This window comes from Centruroides vittatus, unplaced genomic scaffold, assembly GCF_030686945.1.
Source record: "Centruroides vittatus isolate TY-2023 unplaced genomic scaffold, ASM3068694v2 contig_120, whole genome shotgun sequence".
Lineage (NCBI taxonomy): Eukaryota > Metazoa > Arthropoda > Arachnida > Scorpiones > Buthidae > Centruroides > Centruroides vittatus.
The window spans coordinates 2,558,458-2,576,003 of record NW_027120768.1 but is presented as its reverse complement, the minus strand read 5'-3'; the positions used below and the strand labels follow the sequence as shown (position 1 = coordinate 2,576,003).

General features: G+C 39.5%; 2 protein-coding genes across 3 annotated transcripts; one reads left to right on the top strand and one right to left on the bottom strand.

The window, feature by feature from the left end:
• Positions 1–5,835, top strand: LOC136984921 (cuticlin-4-like). The gene is made up of 9 exons (XM_067282064.1): positions 1–152; positions 218–263; positions 679–884; positions 955–1,091; positions 2,913–3,058; positions 4,615–4,696; positions 4,773–4,935; positions 5,047–5,224; positions 5,294–5,835. The coding sequence occupies exons 1-9, from the start codon at positions 126–128 to the stop codon at positions 5,518–5,520; spliced, it is 1,212 nt and encodes a 403-aa protein (XP_067138165.1). The 5' UTR covers positions 1–125; the 3' UTR covers positions 5,521–5,835.
• A 3,170-nt stretch (positions 5,836–9,005) lies between these two features.
• Positions 9,006–17,477, bottom strand: LOC136985053 (protein NCBP2AS2 homolog). Of its 2 annotated transcripts, XM_067282259.1 has the most exons (6): positions 17,350–17,477; positions 15,413–15,446; positions 13,533–13,593; positions 10,919–11,031; positions 9,214–9,283; positions 9,006–9,148 (listed from the first exon to the last, which is right to left on the bottom strand). In XM_067282259.1, the coding sequence occupies exons 1-5, from the start codon at positions 17,370–17,372 to the stop codon at positions 9,236–9,238; spliced, it is 279 nt and encodes a 92-aa protein (XP_067138360.1). In that variant the 5' UTR covers positions 17,373–17,477; the 3' UTR covers positions 9,006–9,148; positions 9,214–9,235. The 2 variants fall into 2 exon arrangements, with proteins under 2 accessions (XP_067138360.1, XP_067138352.1); XM_067282251.1 differs by having other exon boundaries at positions 9,006–9,283.
• Between the last annotated feature and the right edge of the window lie 69 nt (positions 17,478–17,546).

The window sequence follows — 17,546 nt, the reverse complement described above, 5'->3', positions numbered from 1 at the left end:
CCGGTCGAGGACGAGAATTCTCGTTTTCGACCGGTCCGACGGGTAGGGAGGGGGCGTCCCGTCGGCGGATCGGGGTCGATCCGCGCCGCGACCTACTTACATTGCGTCTTCGGTTTCGGCTCGGCATGGAGCGTCTGTTGCTGTGCCTGCTGGTGAGTACCCGCGTCGTCCGTCGGCGCCCCTCGGCCGACCCTCTAAACGCAGCTTTATCTTTCAGGTGTCGTGGATCGTCCGGCGCTCGACGGCCACCCTCAACACTCTAGGTAAGTCCCCCGTTTAGTTCTTTCTCCCGTCTTTCCGCCCGACTCGGCCGACGGATTTCGCACCCGTTCCGTTTTTCCTCTCTCTCTCTCTCGTCGCGTCGCGTCGCGCCGTCGCCGGATCCGGAATTCGTAAACCTCTGCTTTAGTTTGGCTTTCTGGATTCGTCCCGTGGCCAGAAACGGACGAAATCGTCATCGTCGCGCGCTCGGGGCGACGTCCGAAGGCGCGAAAGTGACAACGCCACGAAATTCGGGATTGACGGACGGGAAAAGCTCCGTTCCTTGGCGGAACGGCCGAGAGGAGAGAAAGTGTGAGCGCGCGACGCGTCGGAAGCCGTTGGTGGAGGGAGAGACGATATTCGGCGCGCGTGCCTTTTCCCGGTAAATGAATTGGCTCCATTTATTTTATTTTTCAGATGCGGCCAAGGTGGAAGACGTTTCTGTGGTGTGTCGGAGCGGCGACATCCGCGTGTCCATCGCCACCGACCGCGACTTCAACGGCATGGTCTACCCCCGTGGACTGGCGGAGAACTCCTCCTGTCTGACGGAATACTCTCACGCGGGCCATAGAGTGGAGTACCGACTGCCCCTGCATTCCTGCAACACCATGAGCTCGGATTCGGTGGGTATCTTCCCCTTTCATTTCGTTCTCTTTCTCTTTCCGTTCCTCATTCCGTCTCACACGTTTCCAGGGCGACGGCGTGGAGTACTTCAACACCATCGTGGTCCAGCCTCACCCCAAACTTGTCACCGGCCTGGGAAAGGGCTTTCACGTCCGATGCAAGTACGAAAACCGGAAGGAAACTCTGAACTGGCAACGGGAAGTGGGGTGAGTACGAGCTGCGCGTGAATCCCTTTCTTGGTGGCTCCTAGATACACGCAAACGTCATCGAGAGTGGGGGGGTCGCGTCGAAGGGCGGAGGCGTCGAATGTCCTTATCGGGAGACGGCGGCGCCGTTGCTAAGCGACGCGGTGGCGTGTGGGTTTTCTCCAACTTCAGGTGAGTTTCTTACCTAAAATGGAAAGGTGACAGGTGGGAGACCTTGCTTCCGGTCGGGTCCGATCCAGGTCTCGGCTCTTGACGGAAGGGAGGGGGCGAAACCGGAAGGAAAAAGCCACGCGGCGGAAAAACGCGAGAAATGCTTGGAGGTCGAGTGTGAACTTTCCTTTTCGAAAAACAGGTAAAAACCCTTTGGATGGTGGGCGAGAGGTGTGGGAAGGCGGGATTGCGACAGGGTTTCCGGGAGAAATACCGGTCGGGGTGGTTTAAAGACGGAGGTGGGTGTCAGAACGCGATCATCCATTACTATAGTTGGATTGAACCGGGCGCGCGCGCTTCTCCGAACCCCTCGATCTTTCTTACATTCTGTTCTGGTGTTTGGAAATTAAACTATAAATCTTCCAGATACCATAAAAGAATACGGTTCAAACTCCATTAACCGAGTTAATGATTTAGGGGAGGGTATGCCCGAATGATCTAAAACCACGAATAACACAGTTCTCATATAAGTTGCATGGCACCGTATTTAACATTACAAACTACAGGGGACCCACAGTTCATATTCTCTACGAAATTAATCCTGCTCGGTGTTACCAAATTTCAATTTTCAAAATGTCTCTCAATACTGAGAGCCCTGTTGATCGGGTTTCTAGTGTCCTGATCTCCGGAGGAACAGTTTTTCGGAGACCAGGACCGAATATGATCTTCGTCTTTACTCTCGTATTTAAGGTGAACTTTAGGGAAAATTAGTAGTGTTAAGCGCCACCGCTCTCAACCGAATTTAACTTGTAGGGAAAAAATTGGGAAGAGGAGAAATTTAATGGAAACCCAAAAGTTCCACCATTATCACTACTTTACGTCATTATTACATCACAGATTATGATTTATTCAAAAGTAAAAAGTATAAACGAACACCACCGATTAAAGTGCTATATACAATCAATATAGAACCTTTAAATCTCGATCTTAACCCAAAGTTTGACCACAGGGTGCGTCTCTAAGAAACATTTCACACCGGACAAATGACTCGAGTTGCTCTAAAGTCTTTACCCACCATTGGCTCAAGGATGAAACTACCTAACACTATTAGAGTTGGTCGCGGGTTCGTGCCTCAACAACGGGCTAGCCGGGTTTCCCGGGGTTTACTTCACGTTTCTAACATCTAAATAGGATCCAATTTCCCATGGGAAGTCCTCCCGGGAGGCACCCCCCTCTTGGCAGATCGCCCGTATATCGCGTTGCCTTATTCTATCAATCTATCCTCTGAAGTCTTTGGTTCGATGCACTTCGAGCATCTCCACGAATGGAAGTGTCTCAAAGACGAAGCGGGTTCGTCGATCCTTCTCCATGATACTTTATTGATACTTTACACCAGGGAAAGTCCAGAAATTTCGCTCCTCGTTGTATTTTTGACACTTTCGTGTGTCTAATTAGTAATGAATAATTTTATTAGTAAAGGAGCGCCGAGCGGCTTAATAAGGCGCCCGACGTTCGTCGACCCCGGGTTGGAGAAGGGCAAGGAAGACACTCCCTCCCCCTTCCGGTTATTAGAGAATTAGATGCGCCGTTCGCTTCTTCCCGCGTCGTCGGACCGGCAAGGGGTCCGTCTCGCGCTCGCCTCTTTTAATGTCTTTATATTTTTACGCGCAGAACCCCCGATCCAATTTCTTTGGCCGGATCGGGCGCCCTTCCGGTGTGCGGCATGAAGATCTTCCGGGGACAGTCGGAGGAGAAGGTGGCCGATCGCGCCAAAATTGGAGACAGATTGACTCTAGTGGTGTCTCTCCCGCCCCAAGGTGAGTGCCTCTTTCTCTTTTTCTAGTTCGGGATGCCCCGTCTCGAATATGTGAACAGCGACACGAACTCGCTCGGTAATAGTCCCACGCGAAGACTTGCGCGTCGCATCAACCTTCACGCCGCGATGATTATCGTCAAGACACCACTAAGTATTCGCTACATGAACGACAACATAACCGGATCGTTCTCTTCACGTTTCCAGCATTGGCGTCTGCAAAAAATGGCCGTTTTCGGCGGAGGAAACGGAAAGAAGAGTCAAGCGACGATTTCTCCCTCCAAGCGATTTCGCGATTTCACGCCACGATGCCTCGGAGGGAGAAATTGTCGCGTGATTCTTCAGTTAACGGAAACATTTCCCTCGGGGTCCTCTAACGGTCTCTCGGCTAATTAAATATTAATTACGAACAGTTCCTGGAATAAAGCGTAGCGAGTTTTCAGCTTTTTCCAGAAACAATCATCTAGAAAATTAGACATAGCAGCAGAAGGAGAACTGCTTTGTACCCTAAATTTAATTTAAATTTGGGAAGAATAATCCTTTGCATCGTCACATTGCGATCGGTGCTCCCTCTAACTCAGGGCAGATGTGTCGCAACGCCTAGAAGCAATTGAATTATCCAGGTGTGCCGAGAAGATATGGCGACATCAAACTGACCGAGACAGGTGGGAGAGCCAAAGGCAGCTGCGCAGTTTAGAGGAAAACACGATGGTGACGACATACGGATAATCGCGATGTAGGAGTCAAGACACGTTTAACCCTATCAAGCACTGTACAGTAAGTCCTTGCCTAAGTATGGTTCAGTGTACAGTACAGTCGACAGTGCATTTTATATAAGGTCCTTTGTCTCCATTTTCGCTCTGCCCTCTTCAAATTATATATTAAAACCTCACTGCCCACTCTAAATGATGTTTTATACTTGGGTTATAGAAATTATGTATAAATTAGTATTATGCGTATAAAGCCGAGTATGCACCGTACAGTACCTGTATACATGTGTGATTTACCTGTTTATATTTTTCCAACCGAGGAACACTGCACAGCACTTCGTTCTTAAGTAAAGTGCACAATACCTAGCCAGGTACTTGTCAGGTACTCGGTGCCTAACCGTGTCACTGTACAGTATACCTTGCACGAACTACGAGTACCGTATACACTGTACAATGTGGTACCTGTTAAGTGATTCGTGACTCCTACACCGCTACTAGTATGGCGTAATTGTAGTTTATAACGTCCTGGCACAGAATCGCGATCCTAACGACACCTCAATATAACGATTTGTCATTGTTATATTGAGGTATAAATGAGGGCTACTTTGTATAAATTAATAAACGGGATCAGAACCGCGAGTTAGCACACCCCCTTAATTAGGTCCGGATGTGCGACTGGACAGCAAGATCCGTCCGTTTTCTACGTCATTTCGCGACGAAATCTACATCATCTCGACGTCGTTATTTCGGGGGTGGTAATCGAATGAATTCGACAAGTTTCACGCTATTTCTTCTCGTTTCGAGCGAGGAGGATCGGTTTAATTGAAGACGGGTGTGTCTTTCTTTTCAGACGAATACGGGATGAAGGTGACCAACTGCGTCGTCAGGGACGGACTAGAACGTGCGGAGCAGCCTCTCGTCAACAACGAAGGGTAAGAACGAGGTCGTCGCACGCGCTTTCCTCTCCCCTCTTCTCCCATCTCGTGACCTCATTCTTCTTCTCTGCAGGTGTCCCGTAGACGAAGAGTTGATGGGGCCCTTCCACTACGATGGGAATCTGACGAGGGCTTCGGTGACATTTCCGGCTCACAAGTTTCCCTATACCCCCTCCGTCTATTATCAGTGCAACGTCAAACTCTGCCACAAGAAGACCGGGGGATGCCGCGAGCTGGTGAGTCCGTCTTTCTCTAATTCCTCCCCAACACCCGAAAATTCGGCGACGTTTGTCACAAACTAGACGCGAGCAGGCACGAGCTTAATAATTGAATTTCCCGTTGGGCAGCCCCCGAATTGCGACGAGGACCAGGTGTTCGGTAGGAGCAGGCGGAGCGCCGATCGGATCGAAGAGACCGGAAGTCTTCGTGAGCTGATCCGGGAACAGGAAGACCCCAAATACCTGAACGTCGAAGTGTATTCAGGTCTGTACGTGGACGAGGACACCGACACCCAAAAGGAGGCGGGTAAGTGTCATTTTAATTTGATTTCTTTTAGAAATGCCCCCGCCCCTCTGACGTCACTTTCTTCCGTAGAAGAGGAAGAGGAGAAGGCACGACCCCTGACCGACGAGGACGACTTTTGCGTCTCCACCCGCAAGTTTGCCATCGGGATCGCCATCGCCGGGGTGCTTCTGGTGTTGGCCGTGTTGTTGCTGGTGGCCTGCATCCTCCACCGTCGCCGGAGGAGGAAGGGCACTAGCACCGCCGGCAGCTCCATCTATTCCGGGCCCTACTCCAACCGCGCTTTTGGCCGCGACTGAAGCGCCCTCGACGTCCACTCCCCCTAATTTATCGACTCTTGGGACTTCCGGAACCGACCCACTAACGACGACGAAAAAGGGACAGACGAAAGGCCTCGGTGGAAGCCACTAACTTCCGGAGAAGGGCGGACGAGGCCCCGCTCTTCGCAGCTCTAGTCACCGAAAGGAGAGCCCTCCGGCAGCTAAGCGGTGGAGGATCGCTTCTCGGCGATCGGAGGCGGTGGCGGAGCCCCGCCTCCCCTCCGCCCTCCCCTCGCCGCTAACCCGCCTTGTACAGATTTTTAACACCAATAAAACTTCGTGGTTCTTATCTTACGTGGCTCGACGGGTGGATTATAACGAAATTTGGCTTTTTTTTTTATTAGATCGGAATATTTTCATTTATGAGTACGCGTAACGCGAGCGTAAATATATATACACGAACATTGAGCGACCCATTCGTAACCCCTTATTGTGTACCTAGATTAATTTACAGAAATGCCCACGTGGCGGCGCTGATGCATCGTACGCGGCGGCGCTGCTGCGTCACGTATCGTAGCAGCGCCGCTTGTGATCTTCGTATCAAAACAAAAATAAGACGGTCGACTTGCGATGATCTACACGTCGTTACGTGTAAAGGTCTGTCGCATTCTAGAGAACGAGGACAAAACGTATGACGTATGACTATCTTCAAGCTATTCTAAACATCCAGACAATATTTGTATTGCGTATTCTGGGTTGACCTCGTTATTATGTAGAACAGGTCAGCGGAACCGGCATTTCGTAAACCAGCGATAAATCCGAATTTCCCCCGTTCGGGAGGGAAAACAAATGTCGAATTCAACGCCGGTTCTAATTGGGTAATATTTTAAAGTAATTCAAAAATAACTCTAAACGACAAAAGAAAACAAAGCGCTACGGACGATAAACACGAGAGGACTGAAACAAATGCTTTTGTTATCGGCCTATTACGGCGCTTTATTATTAATTCCCCACCGGAAAAGACCCGATCGATTAGCGCGGTCACCGGAAAGGGATATTAAAGCGCGGTTTGTTACGACACTACGTGGCGTAATTAAAGAACTGAGGAGGAATCGATCGAAGGTCTCGCGTAAGAAGAAGGGGGAAATTTGAGCTTGCCCCGAAAGTGTCCGCACCCACACTTTCTCTTAAAGGTTTCTTTTTTTAACTCCTCCCTGTGGGCACCAAGAGGGCCCCTTTAGCAAGCTCATTATGGGTTCGGCCATGCCCATAACGGGACGGTGCCCGACATATCCGGACGGACCACCCCCGAAAAATTTTCCGGGTGTTTACCGACCCATCCGGATTCGAACCCGGTCCTCCAGAGCAGTAGCAGTTTCTGTAACGAAGTATTACGAAAACGCTAATACTAAAGATTTTCTGAGAGGACGACCAAGTCTTTCGTATGACGATACAACCGTTGTTTCGTCACACGAAACAGTTCGTCGTCACAAGCGGATTTTGTGAAAGAGAGCACGAGCAAGACGATTCTAGTGTCTCGTGGTCCGAAAGGCAGAATGCGATACGCTTTAACAATAGCTCGACACACATTAATTAGAGAAATATTTCATCTCGAATACTCGTGCCGTTTCGTTATTTAAACTCGTGACGTTATATCCGTTCTTTAGTTTAATTACGCAATTCGGGACTGCCTATATCGAAAATGTAGTGTTCGATAGGGCGTAAAAGCGGGGTCAAATACGGCGCTCGAAAGTGCGTATCCGAAGTGATTACGTAATCTCGGGGTAGGATCGGTCAGAGATGGAAAGACCACGTTTAATTTTCCCGGAGTGATCCGCCATTATTCAAATGACGTAATCGTACCGACTGACTTTTATTAATATTTATAACCCTAACCGAAGTATTAATATAACCTTTTATGTAATAATTCAGATCGTGTCGTTTGACTAGTTTTTAACTTTAGGATTCCGTCGTGTGGCGCTGTGATCATGATAATAATCATAATAATATATATATATTTTAATCTCGAAATTCAAGTATTTAATTAAAAATAATAACGGGTATTCTTAACGCTGTTTATAGTCGATTTCCAGTTTTTCACGTTTTCGAGTTTGGTATTAGTATGAATCATTCTGTCTATGACAGAAAAGCTGATTATTATTATAAACGCATCGGATGTAAATAGAAGCGAAAACTTGATTGTATTTTATTTATAAATATTAATAATAAATATAAATTAAATTCTGTATTCAACGACACGAAAGTCTTCGTTACGTAATTGCGAATAAATAAAATCTTGAATTCTCAGTTCGAAATTATATTAGGAATTGACGCTAGAGGCGCCCTAATCGGTAGTTTCAGTTTATGGCTACTAGAAAACCTCTATTCTTCAGCTTTTACTCATCGTTAGGCCGATTTATTATTATTTTTTGTAATAAAAATACAGAACAGATCCTAAGATAATCTATTCTAAAAGCTATCTAGAAAATATTTTACAGCGAAACCGAGAGGACACGCTTGATATATTAACAAGGAATTGATAACGTATTGCAAGAAAGTATTACAAGACCAGAACCAGTATTACTGTGTTTCATATTTAGCATGATTGAAAAACTTGTCGTTATAAACTTGAAACTAGTTTAAAAAAACACGTTTAAGCTCCAAAACGTATTTTTTTTTTTTTTTTTGCTGTAGTTGTTTGTCAAACAATTAATTGTGCACCAAACCAATTTCCTTGTAATTTCTGCCTTTTCATAGAAAAGGCAGAAATGTTTCTATTACAAGGAAAGTCAAAAATTCTACATCCCTTCTGATACCTCCTACACACCCAACCTCTTGATATTTGATCAATGCTCCTAGAGCATTTCATCAAATTACAAAATCTACACCATGTTCGCCTGGGAATCAAAGCATGAACTGATGAGATTGATTATCTTATTTAACATTGATAGCACAGGAAAAGAACTCGTTGAAATAGCTATACTCTAATTCTTTGCACTGGTTCTCTCATAAACCTTCATAAATACGGTATATGAGCAGATGTTGCAGTGAGGAAAATGAACAATGATGCTAATATGAAAATTATTTTAAAATCCTAAATATATGACTATAAAAAGCAAATTAATTGATAGATGAAAATCTGAATTGCGTATCACCTGTAAATTTCCATCTGACAACCTACATAAAAATATTTTTTACCACCTTGTACAGTACATATGCAATTCAATTTATTTGTGATTAACAAGTTTAAAATAAAATAAAGCTGGATGGCTGAAAAGGTGTCAGCTTACTGCTTTGGGGGTGTGAGATTGAATCTGGGTAGAGAACCCCAGGAATTTTTCACGAGTGGTCTGTTGATGTCCATCATGGGGCTTGCCGAACCAACGATGGTTGTAGAAAAAGGCCCTCTTAGTGTCAACACAATAGAGTCAAATCTAAATGTTATTTAACTAAGAATTCTTGTGTGTGTTTATTTTTAATTTAATTGTTTTGAGTTTGGGAAGTTTGAAAAATGCATTAACCAATATTTTTCAACTTTCAACTTTTATTGTACAAATGAAAGTTCTCAGACAGACTTTGTTCTTGGGATGCTAAAAACCAACTCTATCTGTGTCCCGACATATTCTTAAAAGTGGAAAAATGGGTCAAAAGTCGGCTTCTCTTCCTCCTGATGAGAAAGAATCGGTTCGGACCACTTCTTTCGGATGGAAAATTTCATGGGACTTTACTTACCCCACACCTACGAGGCATCACATCATTGTTTTCCTTTCTTCTGTTCTTCGTTTGCCTGTCGAAATCCTTCCTGCGAAAACATATTTTATTAGAGAAGACCTTCAAAATAGCAAAATAAAACATATGGTACTAGTATTGTAGAAATTCAATACGGTAAACTACAAGTGATTCGACAATTTAAATACATAGGCAAAGGTTCGCTTATACATCACAAACTACGATTGTACGGACAATGTTAACAAATCTGGTGTTATGTGTCTTATCAAAACTGGAAAAAAATCACATAAATTATGTGTACTCTAAATTTTCTCAGTACATAAGTAAGGTTTACTGCTGCTAATTATTATGAACAATTGATGAGTAAAAAATTATATATAACTACCCTATATGGCAGTCAAAAATGTAATATGTTATTGAATTTTGATGAGACACCCCTAAGTATTTACTAAGTAAATTGCAAATTATGCTAAACAGATAAATGCACTTAATTCCGAGTCTCATTATTTTGACATAACACAAATTAATACAGTTCATTTATTGTATGTAAAATCTACACAACTGTTCTTTATAAATTTATACATAGCAGTTGTTTTCATGCTTCTAGTAAGATCTATATGTATGAAAATAATATTTTGATAAAGGAATTAAATTCTGGTAGAAGATTATGCGAATTTCTTTTCACAAAATATATATTAAAGGATGGGCAAAAAAAGATGTATAAAATTTTGGAACTGTTTGTATACTGAAATTAATGTTATATTTTTAAAAAAATTTTCAAACAACCTCCCCCTTTTTTTTTTAACTCTCTTATGCTCTTTGGGCATAAGAGAGCCTTTTTAGCAAGCCAATTATGGACTCAGCAGGTAGTAAGGGACAGGCCCGACATAATGAAAGGACCACCCCTAAAAAATTCCAGGAGTTTTTTGACCTGTCCGGACTGGATCTCAGGTCCCCAGAGGGGTAGGCTGCCACCTTAACTGCTCGGCCATCTGGCCTTGAACTTAACCTATTGCGCTGCAATTTGAAAAAATTGTAGCCATATAAAATCCCACTGTTGTTCATCCATCCATCTTTTCTTAATCTTGGGAACACAGATAAATGAAAGACGAGACCAGATATGGAAACCTTAAGGGCAGGAGGCCCCAATTAACTATAGACAAACTTCTGATGCAAACTAAAAGTAACGTTATTTCAATTCAAATGTTTTCTCCTGAAAGGTGTTAGATAGATGACTGCCATGACTGTTGTTAAAGGGAAAGTATGATGTACAGGGGCAAGTCACTACTAATTTGAGGTGGGGAGCATATGTTTTTAATTAAATAAATTAAAAATATAATTAAAAATTACAGCCTGGCATTGTGACAATGTCACAATAAATAACTGTTTGTATTATATGTCTTGTTTTTCTATACTGGCAATAAGTTGTGATATATTTTTTTGTTTTATTGTTTTATAAAATGAAGCTGGAAAAAGAAAGCACTCTACTCTCCATCTAATGTTTAAAATTTTATAAATTTATAATAATAAATAAAATAAATGTGCATACAGATCACAAATGCATTCCTTTGGGTAGTCTGTGTTTTGTATAGAGACTTCTGACTCATCCTGTATATCACTGTTGTCATTAGCTTTTATTCTTATGTACACTTAAAGAAGAATGGCTTGAAATTATTTTAATATTAAATAATTTATGAAATATACTCACCTTTAATTCATGTTTTAATCTCTTTGGAAAATCTCTTAACCTCTGCGAAGTCTGCTTTAAATTAGAAATGTCCCTAAAATTTCGAGAATTGAATATTTCAAACAGTTCCTTACCTACAAAGATAAATATGATATATGTTATTGACTTAATGACTGAAGAGTATAATAGAATATTGTGAGGTCCTGGACAGGTCCGAACCATCACATAATTTGCAAAAATTCAGTTAATTTAGAGAAAAATTTTATTTATTTTAAACAGTAAATAAAAATATTTGTAGCCAGACACTCTTTTGTTTATGTTTAAATGCAATGCAGAGTCATATATCTTAGAAGGAATGTCATCCTATGATCAACCATCTCCGGTTGGAAGATCAAATTCAGCTTCGAGTTTGACCTCTCCCACACTCTGGGTTGGAGTCCCATTATGCTTAGTAATGAGAGAATGGCCGCTTGGAAAGTGTGGATGAGGGAGATCAACCAATTGGAATGGTTGATCGAAAGAACGGAGATTGATACAATTCCCAACATTCAAGGATACTTCACACTTGGTTAGTCGAGACTCTCAGTCAGTCAACACACACCATGTGTCATCAGGAGAATCTGAAGATTCTCCTAGGGATTTTTATTTCTGTGAAGTTACAACTTATATAATAAGCTTCACAAATATATTAAAAAGCAACATATTGTAGTGGTCTGCTTAAATAGAAGATGGAAGAGCACAGTACCTGGTGGAAATTAACAGATTGAACAAAAGAATGACACTAAGAACAAGACAGAGTGAAAAGACAATATTTTTAGTTTTATCACCATTTTCTCTAGTAGTAACATAAAGAACATAGAGGGTATACTCTTAGTTAAGAACTATTAATTAATAATGTGCTCAAAAACAGCATACTTTGCCACAACAGCTGTAGAAGATTCCAATAATTAAAGAGAAACTTGGAAGCAATGAAAAGAAACTGAATGCAATTAGCCATGCCAGCTTCTAATATGTTGAGGCATTGCATTGGCAAGCCTCTGCTCAGATAAGCTGTGCGTGTTGATCAATCTGTTCTTATCCAGGTATGTTGTTGTTGCAGTCATAGGAAAACAGAGGGAATTAGTCAAGTACATTCTCCAGTTTATTATTTTGCATCTTCTAATTAAGTAAAATATACAAAACAAATATACTAGATTGAGAGATGTAGAGCACACATACAACATAGGACTGATTTAGTTCTTTGAATAAATTTTGATGTCAAACATGAGTTAAAATTCACGTCTCAGGTTCAAAAACATGTTTGAATGTATTTATTGTCAAAAAATTTTGAAATATTTTCAATATTCTATTTATCCAGTAGAAAAGTAATTAAAATGTCCCAAAAATAAAAAAAAAATAACTATTTATTGAATAATAACATATTTATATTGGTCAATAAACCTTCAGAATTACCCAAAAATTATTTTTAATTCTAGTGTTTAGTTCTAAAGTAAGTGAATGTGTGTGTACCATGATTACAGCAATGATTGTGGAGGTCTGGACAGGATCTAAACCATTCATTAAAATTTGTTTAAAAAGGTGGTATGAAAAGAAAAGAAAAGCAATCTCCTGAAATCTCATTACACCTAGCAACGGATGAGCGACAAACACTTAGGAAGCAAGAACGAGGAAAAGCAACCAATCAGAATGGGTGATCAGGGACAGAAAATAATAGAAGCCTGTATTTCAAGGACATGAGAAGACTTTTCTGCCAAAATATTCCCTGAACTAAGACTGGGATTTCCTACCAAAACCCTCCTTCTCTAAGAACCGAGAAATTTTCTTATCTCAAAGTCAAGGTACAAACTTTGTCTTTTCCTTTATGTTTGTGTTTCTGATAAAGTCTCCATCTCCAATCCATCAATTGACTACCACCTGTCCCATCTCCAGAATTTCATGATTCTGCCCTGATGCCAATAGATTGTTGAGGGAATTTCATCGACACATCTCATCGCGCAATGGCCATTCTTGACGTCACTAAGTATCCTGGATCGAGATTACCGGAAGGTCCGCCATCTTGGCTACCTAGGTACACATTAACCAACACTCACTGTCCTGAAAGGAAGCCTTTTAAGAAAATTTTGTAGCTTCTATATTTCTTAAATAAAAGGGTTCAATAATAAAATTGTCTCAGTGCCTACCATACCCACATATCTCCCCTCATCCCTGTTTTATCCTGAGATCAAATTTTTCCTATATCAGCAACCTCATCTGACGCTTGTATACAAGACAATAAATTTTATTCTGAATATGAACTAGTGAAAGATAGCTAAGGCCCAGGTCCTATGTATGTATGGTCACAAAGAAATATATTTTTCTGTAAATGATATATTAAATATTGTTTCAAAGTGTAAAGAAACTGTTACATAGTATTTCATTTACATTGTCATTTATTAATACAGGTAGTCCCTAGTTAATGTGGTAGGTGAAAGTATTAAGCAAAGTGCTTAGTAGTAACCTCCTTTAAAACTGTAAAACGGTACTGTGTAGTATTTAAATTGGCCTAAAATTTATGAATTGCATTAACTAAGGACTACATGTAACAGTACTTAACACACATATTAAAATAATATAAAGACATTAATATTTTACTCACTTCTAGCAAACATAAATATTGTAATCTGTGCGGCTCTTCGAATTGGATAGGACTCGGACAGCTATAGAAAATATCTGAAGATGTAATCGAATTACTTAAATAAATAAATATTTATTGATAAATAGTTAGCACTTTATGGAGGTGGCTACATATCAAGATTTGATTGTATTTTATAATAATGGTATTTTACACTTTAATTACATAATTATATGTTGATAAAAATGTTAAGATTTAATTTTTGTGTGTTGGTGTGTTAATTTGAATTTCATTAAAACATATAAATAAACGTTTATAGTCAAAATAAAGGAAACCTTTATCATAGGAAATTCAAATATTAACTAAATATATCATGCTAATTAACATCTATGATTGATTCTAAATTCTTCAATCACTTTTACATTATTATGTGTATAAATAGAAATTAATAAAATATAGAAAAAATTTCAACAAAATATAAGAATGGACTGAATTTATAGTATAATGAGTCTGAGCCCTGATTAACTGAGGCAAACCTGTAAATACACTATTTATACTCAGTGGCATGTTAAAGCTTCGTGGGGCCCAGGCAGATTTGAATTAGGGGATCCCATGTACAGTGTTAACTTCAGACATTTTTCTTTGCAGAAATTTTTTCTTATGAAAGATTGGATTGAGGCTCTCTAATGGCAGAGCCCCAGGCAATTGCCCCTTTTTGCCCATAGGATAATGTGCCACTGTTTATAGTCTAATTCATATAAGAAAGTTTAAAATGATAAAATGTATGATTAAATTCAATAGAGTATAAAAAGAGGCGTAAATGTGATGTATTGTATAAATCTTTTATATTCATAATTTTTCATCCGAAATGGCCATGGCCATCCGTTTCGTCTGAGTTTTCGGTTATCCAAGGTAGCATCGGTCCACATTCCTTGGGTAATCATGATTCTACTGTATTACCAGTAATTTTATACGGGAAACAGAGAATGAATAAAACACACAATTCAAGATCAGGTAAAAAAACAATCTACAAATATGAAATAAAATTATCTATTAGTACTCCTTTATAATAATACTAAATCTGGTTCAAATCACAATAGTTTATAAAAGATTCATACCAGACGGCTGAAAGACAGAGGCAGTTAAGGCATCGGCCGACCTTTTCGAAGGACCCTGGATCAAATTTGGACAAGAAACCTCCCAAGAATTTTCCATAGGTGCTCCGTCCCGGATATGTCAAGCCCTTGCCATTCAGCAGCTCCATTTGTGGGCTTGGCCAAATCCACAATGAATATGGAAAAAAGCCTCTAGTGCCAGAGGGCAGAGTGAGAGTTAATAACAATAAGAAACAGCGACCCTACATAGAGTGGGAAAAGCTGAGGAAGAAGAAGAAGAAGAAGAAGAATAAATATTTACAAAACTGTATTTAATTACATTTAGACTAAATTAATCTACCAACAAACTGCATTTGGACTATGAATGTAGCCCGACCACGACTAGATATTTGAATTAATGTTAATAAATTGGGCTTGAAAATCACTTATATGTGTGTATTTAATTTATATTTACAATTCATTATAGATACAGATTAGAGGCAAAAATCAGAATAGGCCTATATCAATCAGCATTGTATTTGTAATGGATATTCTTATAATTTATATTTTTGATTGCACAGTTATTTTCACTTACAATCAAAAATCGAACCTGTTACCGGCATTTATCCTATAGAAGATCATCCCACAAATGATTTTCTATAGGATAAATGCCAGTAACAGGTTTGATTTTTGATTGTAAGTGTAATATACTTCCAGTGTTAGTAAAGGGTTGAACAATACAGTTATTTTCTTAAAAAATAATAAAAAAACCAAATATCTGATTACTGAAAATAATTATGTAACACTTACTCTTTGGATTAGCTGTTCATTGTTTGCAAAATACCTGTAAAATAAAATTTTCTTTAAAATTAAAATGCATATAGAAAATAATTACTACTGTATTTTATGGTATATAAGATACACATCAGTTTCAGCATAGAATATTTATGAAAAAGTATTTAGCATATATAAGCTATCCTGCACTTTGCACTCGACCCCAAATTTTTTCCACTATTCAAATTCGGTCGATCTGTTTTTACATTTTTAAGAAATTTGCAAATAATTATGTAAATTAAGTGGGACAGTAATGACAGAGAGCAACTACAGGGAGAAGATAAAGTTCCAGCTGCAACAGTAGCCTACAGAGAAGTGTGTGTTGGGTGAAGAGACAGTCAATTGTGAAACGTTTTGCCATAAAGTGAAAATTTTTTAACGTTTATTGAAATATTTTTTAAAGAAAGAATAACGTTTAATTAAACAATTCAAGAGTTGGCCTAGGGAGAAGTTACTTGTAGCCTATTGAAGGCATTTTTCCTAAATACAAGAGAATTCATTAGCCAAAGGGGAGGGCAACTTCACATATAAGACAGCCATTTTTGAAACAAAAGCCACATCTTATATGCAATAAAATACAATAATTCATAAAAAATAAGAAACTGAACAATCATTTAAAAAAATTGCCAAGATCTTTTGATTTCATCATTTTATTAAATCAAATTTCAAATTCACAACTTTATTTTTTCTTATTGTACTGACTAACAGGTCAAAATCAGATATATTTTTTTCTTTTTATGGTTTGTGTCCTTCATTATCAAAACATGCAATTATGAATGATTTAGCTAAAGTTAATGGACAGCTTCTGTCTATATTTCTGGATAATTTAAGTTGAATTCTTGTCAAATGCATACTAAGCAAGGTTGTTGTAACTTTTCCAGATGCATTATCTCTTTTCTACTACTTAATATCTACTAAATTCTTTCTAGCATTCCCTAAATAAAACCTATCAATTCTTTCTGTACAACATTATAATATACTACTCATATTGTGCAATGGGCAGTGCTGCTTATCAGTGACACTGGCAGGACTTTACAGGTGCATCGGTATACAATGGAACGATTAACTGAACGAACAGATCAAAAATAATTACCGATGTACGGTTACACCAAACTTAAGGAAATTTTGCAATTCTAATTACATACTATTCTTTTTGCTCTCATTTCCACATTTTGAGCATGCCAGGGGAGCCTTTGCGAGCCCATCAAAATATAGACTTAACAACATGGGACAATTTATTTCGGGATATAGTAAGAGAAGATTTCTTCACGTTGCCTCATAACATTTGGCAAAACTAAAAACAGCTATCGGAAAATGCTTTAAAGAATTTAAACTCTTAAGCCCGGCACAAACTAGTCAACGTTGGAGCAAACCGGTCTCCTTCGACATCCAAGCAAATTTACCCGCAATCAAATGGTGGGCTCGAGATCCTTTTGACAAAACGAAGGCCCCAAATAATGTTCGACAAAGACCGCATTCAACTCATCGGATATTTTTATTCGGCAACTAGCGACACTTGCATGCAGTCAATCATCAGTTCACGTCAATCACCAGCAGTAGTCGAGCAAACGCCGGCATGTCAGAAAAACCAGTTTCTGTCCACGTTAAAGCAACTACATCATTTAGTATGTGCCGAACTTTCCGCATCATCTTTCAAATGTGGAAGATGTCCAATAGAATACAGAAGAAAAAAAAACCTATGCAGAGAATAAACTTTAAATGGCACTCTGTAGAATTTTTTATATAATCCTTCAAGTCATCACTACAATGAATTTACGGCAATTGTTCATTTTCTTTGTTACGTAATTTAAAATGCGTGTCGTAACACATAAATCATCAACGTAATAATACGACTTACGTTAAACTTTAATATGCTAATATATTCAAAAATAATTAATTATTAACATATTTACCTTAACAGAAATTTTAAAACCATTTTAACTTGTATTAACCTCGGGCAATTAATTAATGGGAAATTTTAAATCAAATACAAACGCCACTTAAGGGACCGTCACTTATAACACTAAATATAGCAATTATACCTAAAATATGATGATTTAATACTACAAATAAGACTTTAATAAATAAATTAGTGAAATACAGATTCGTT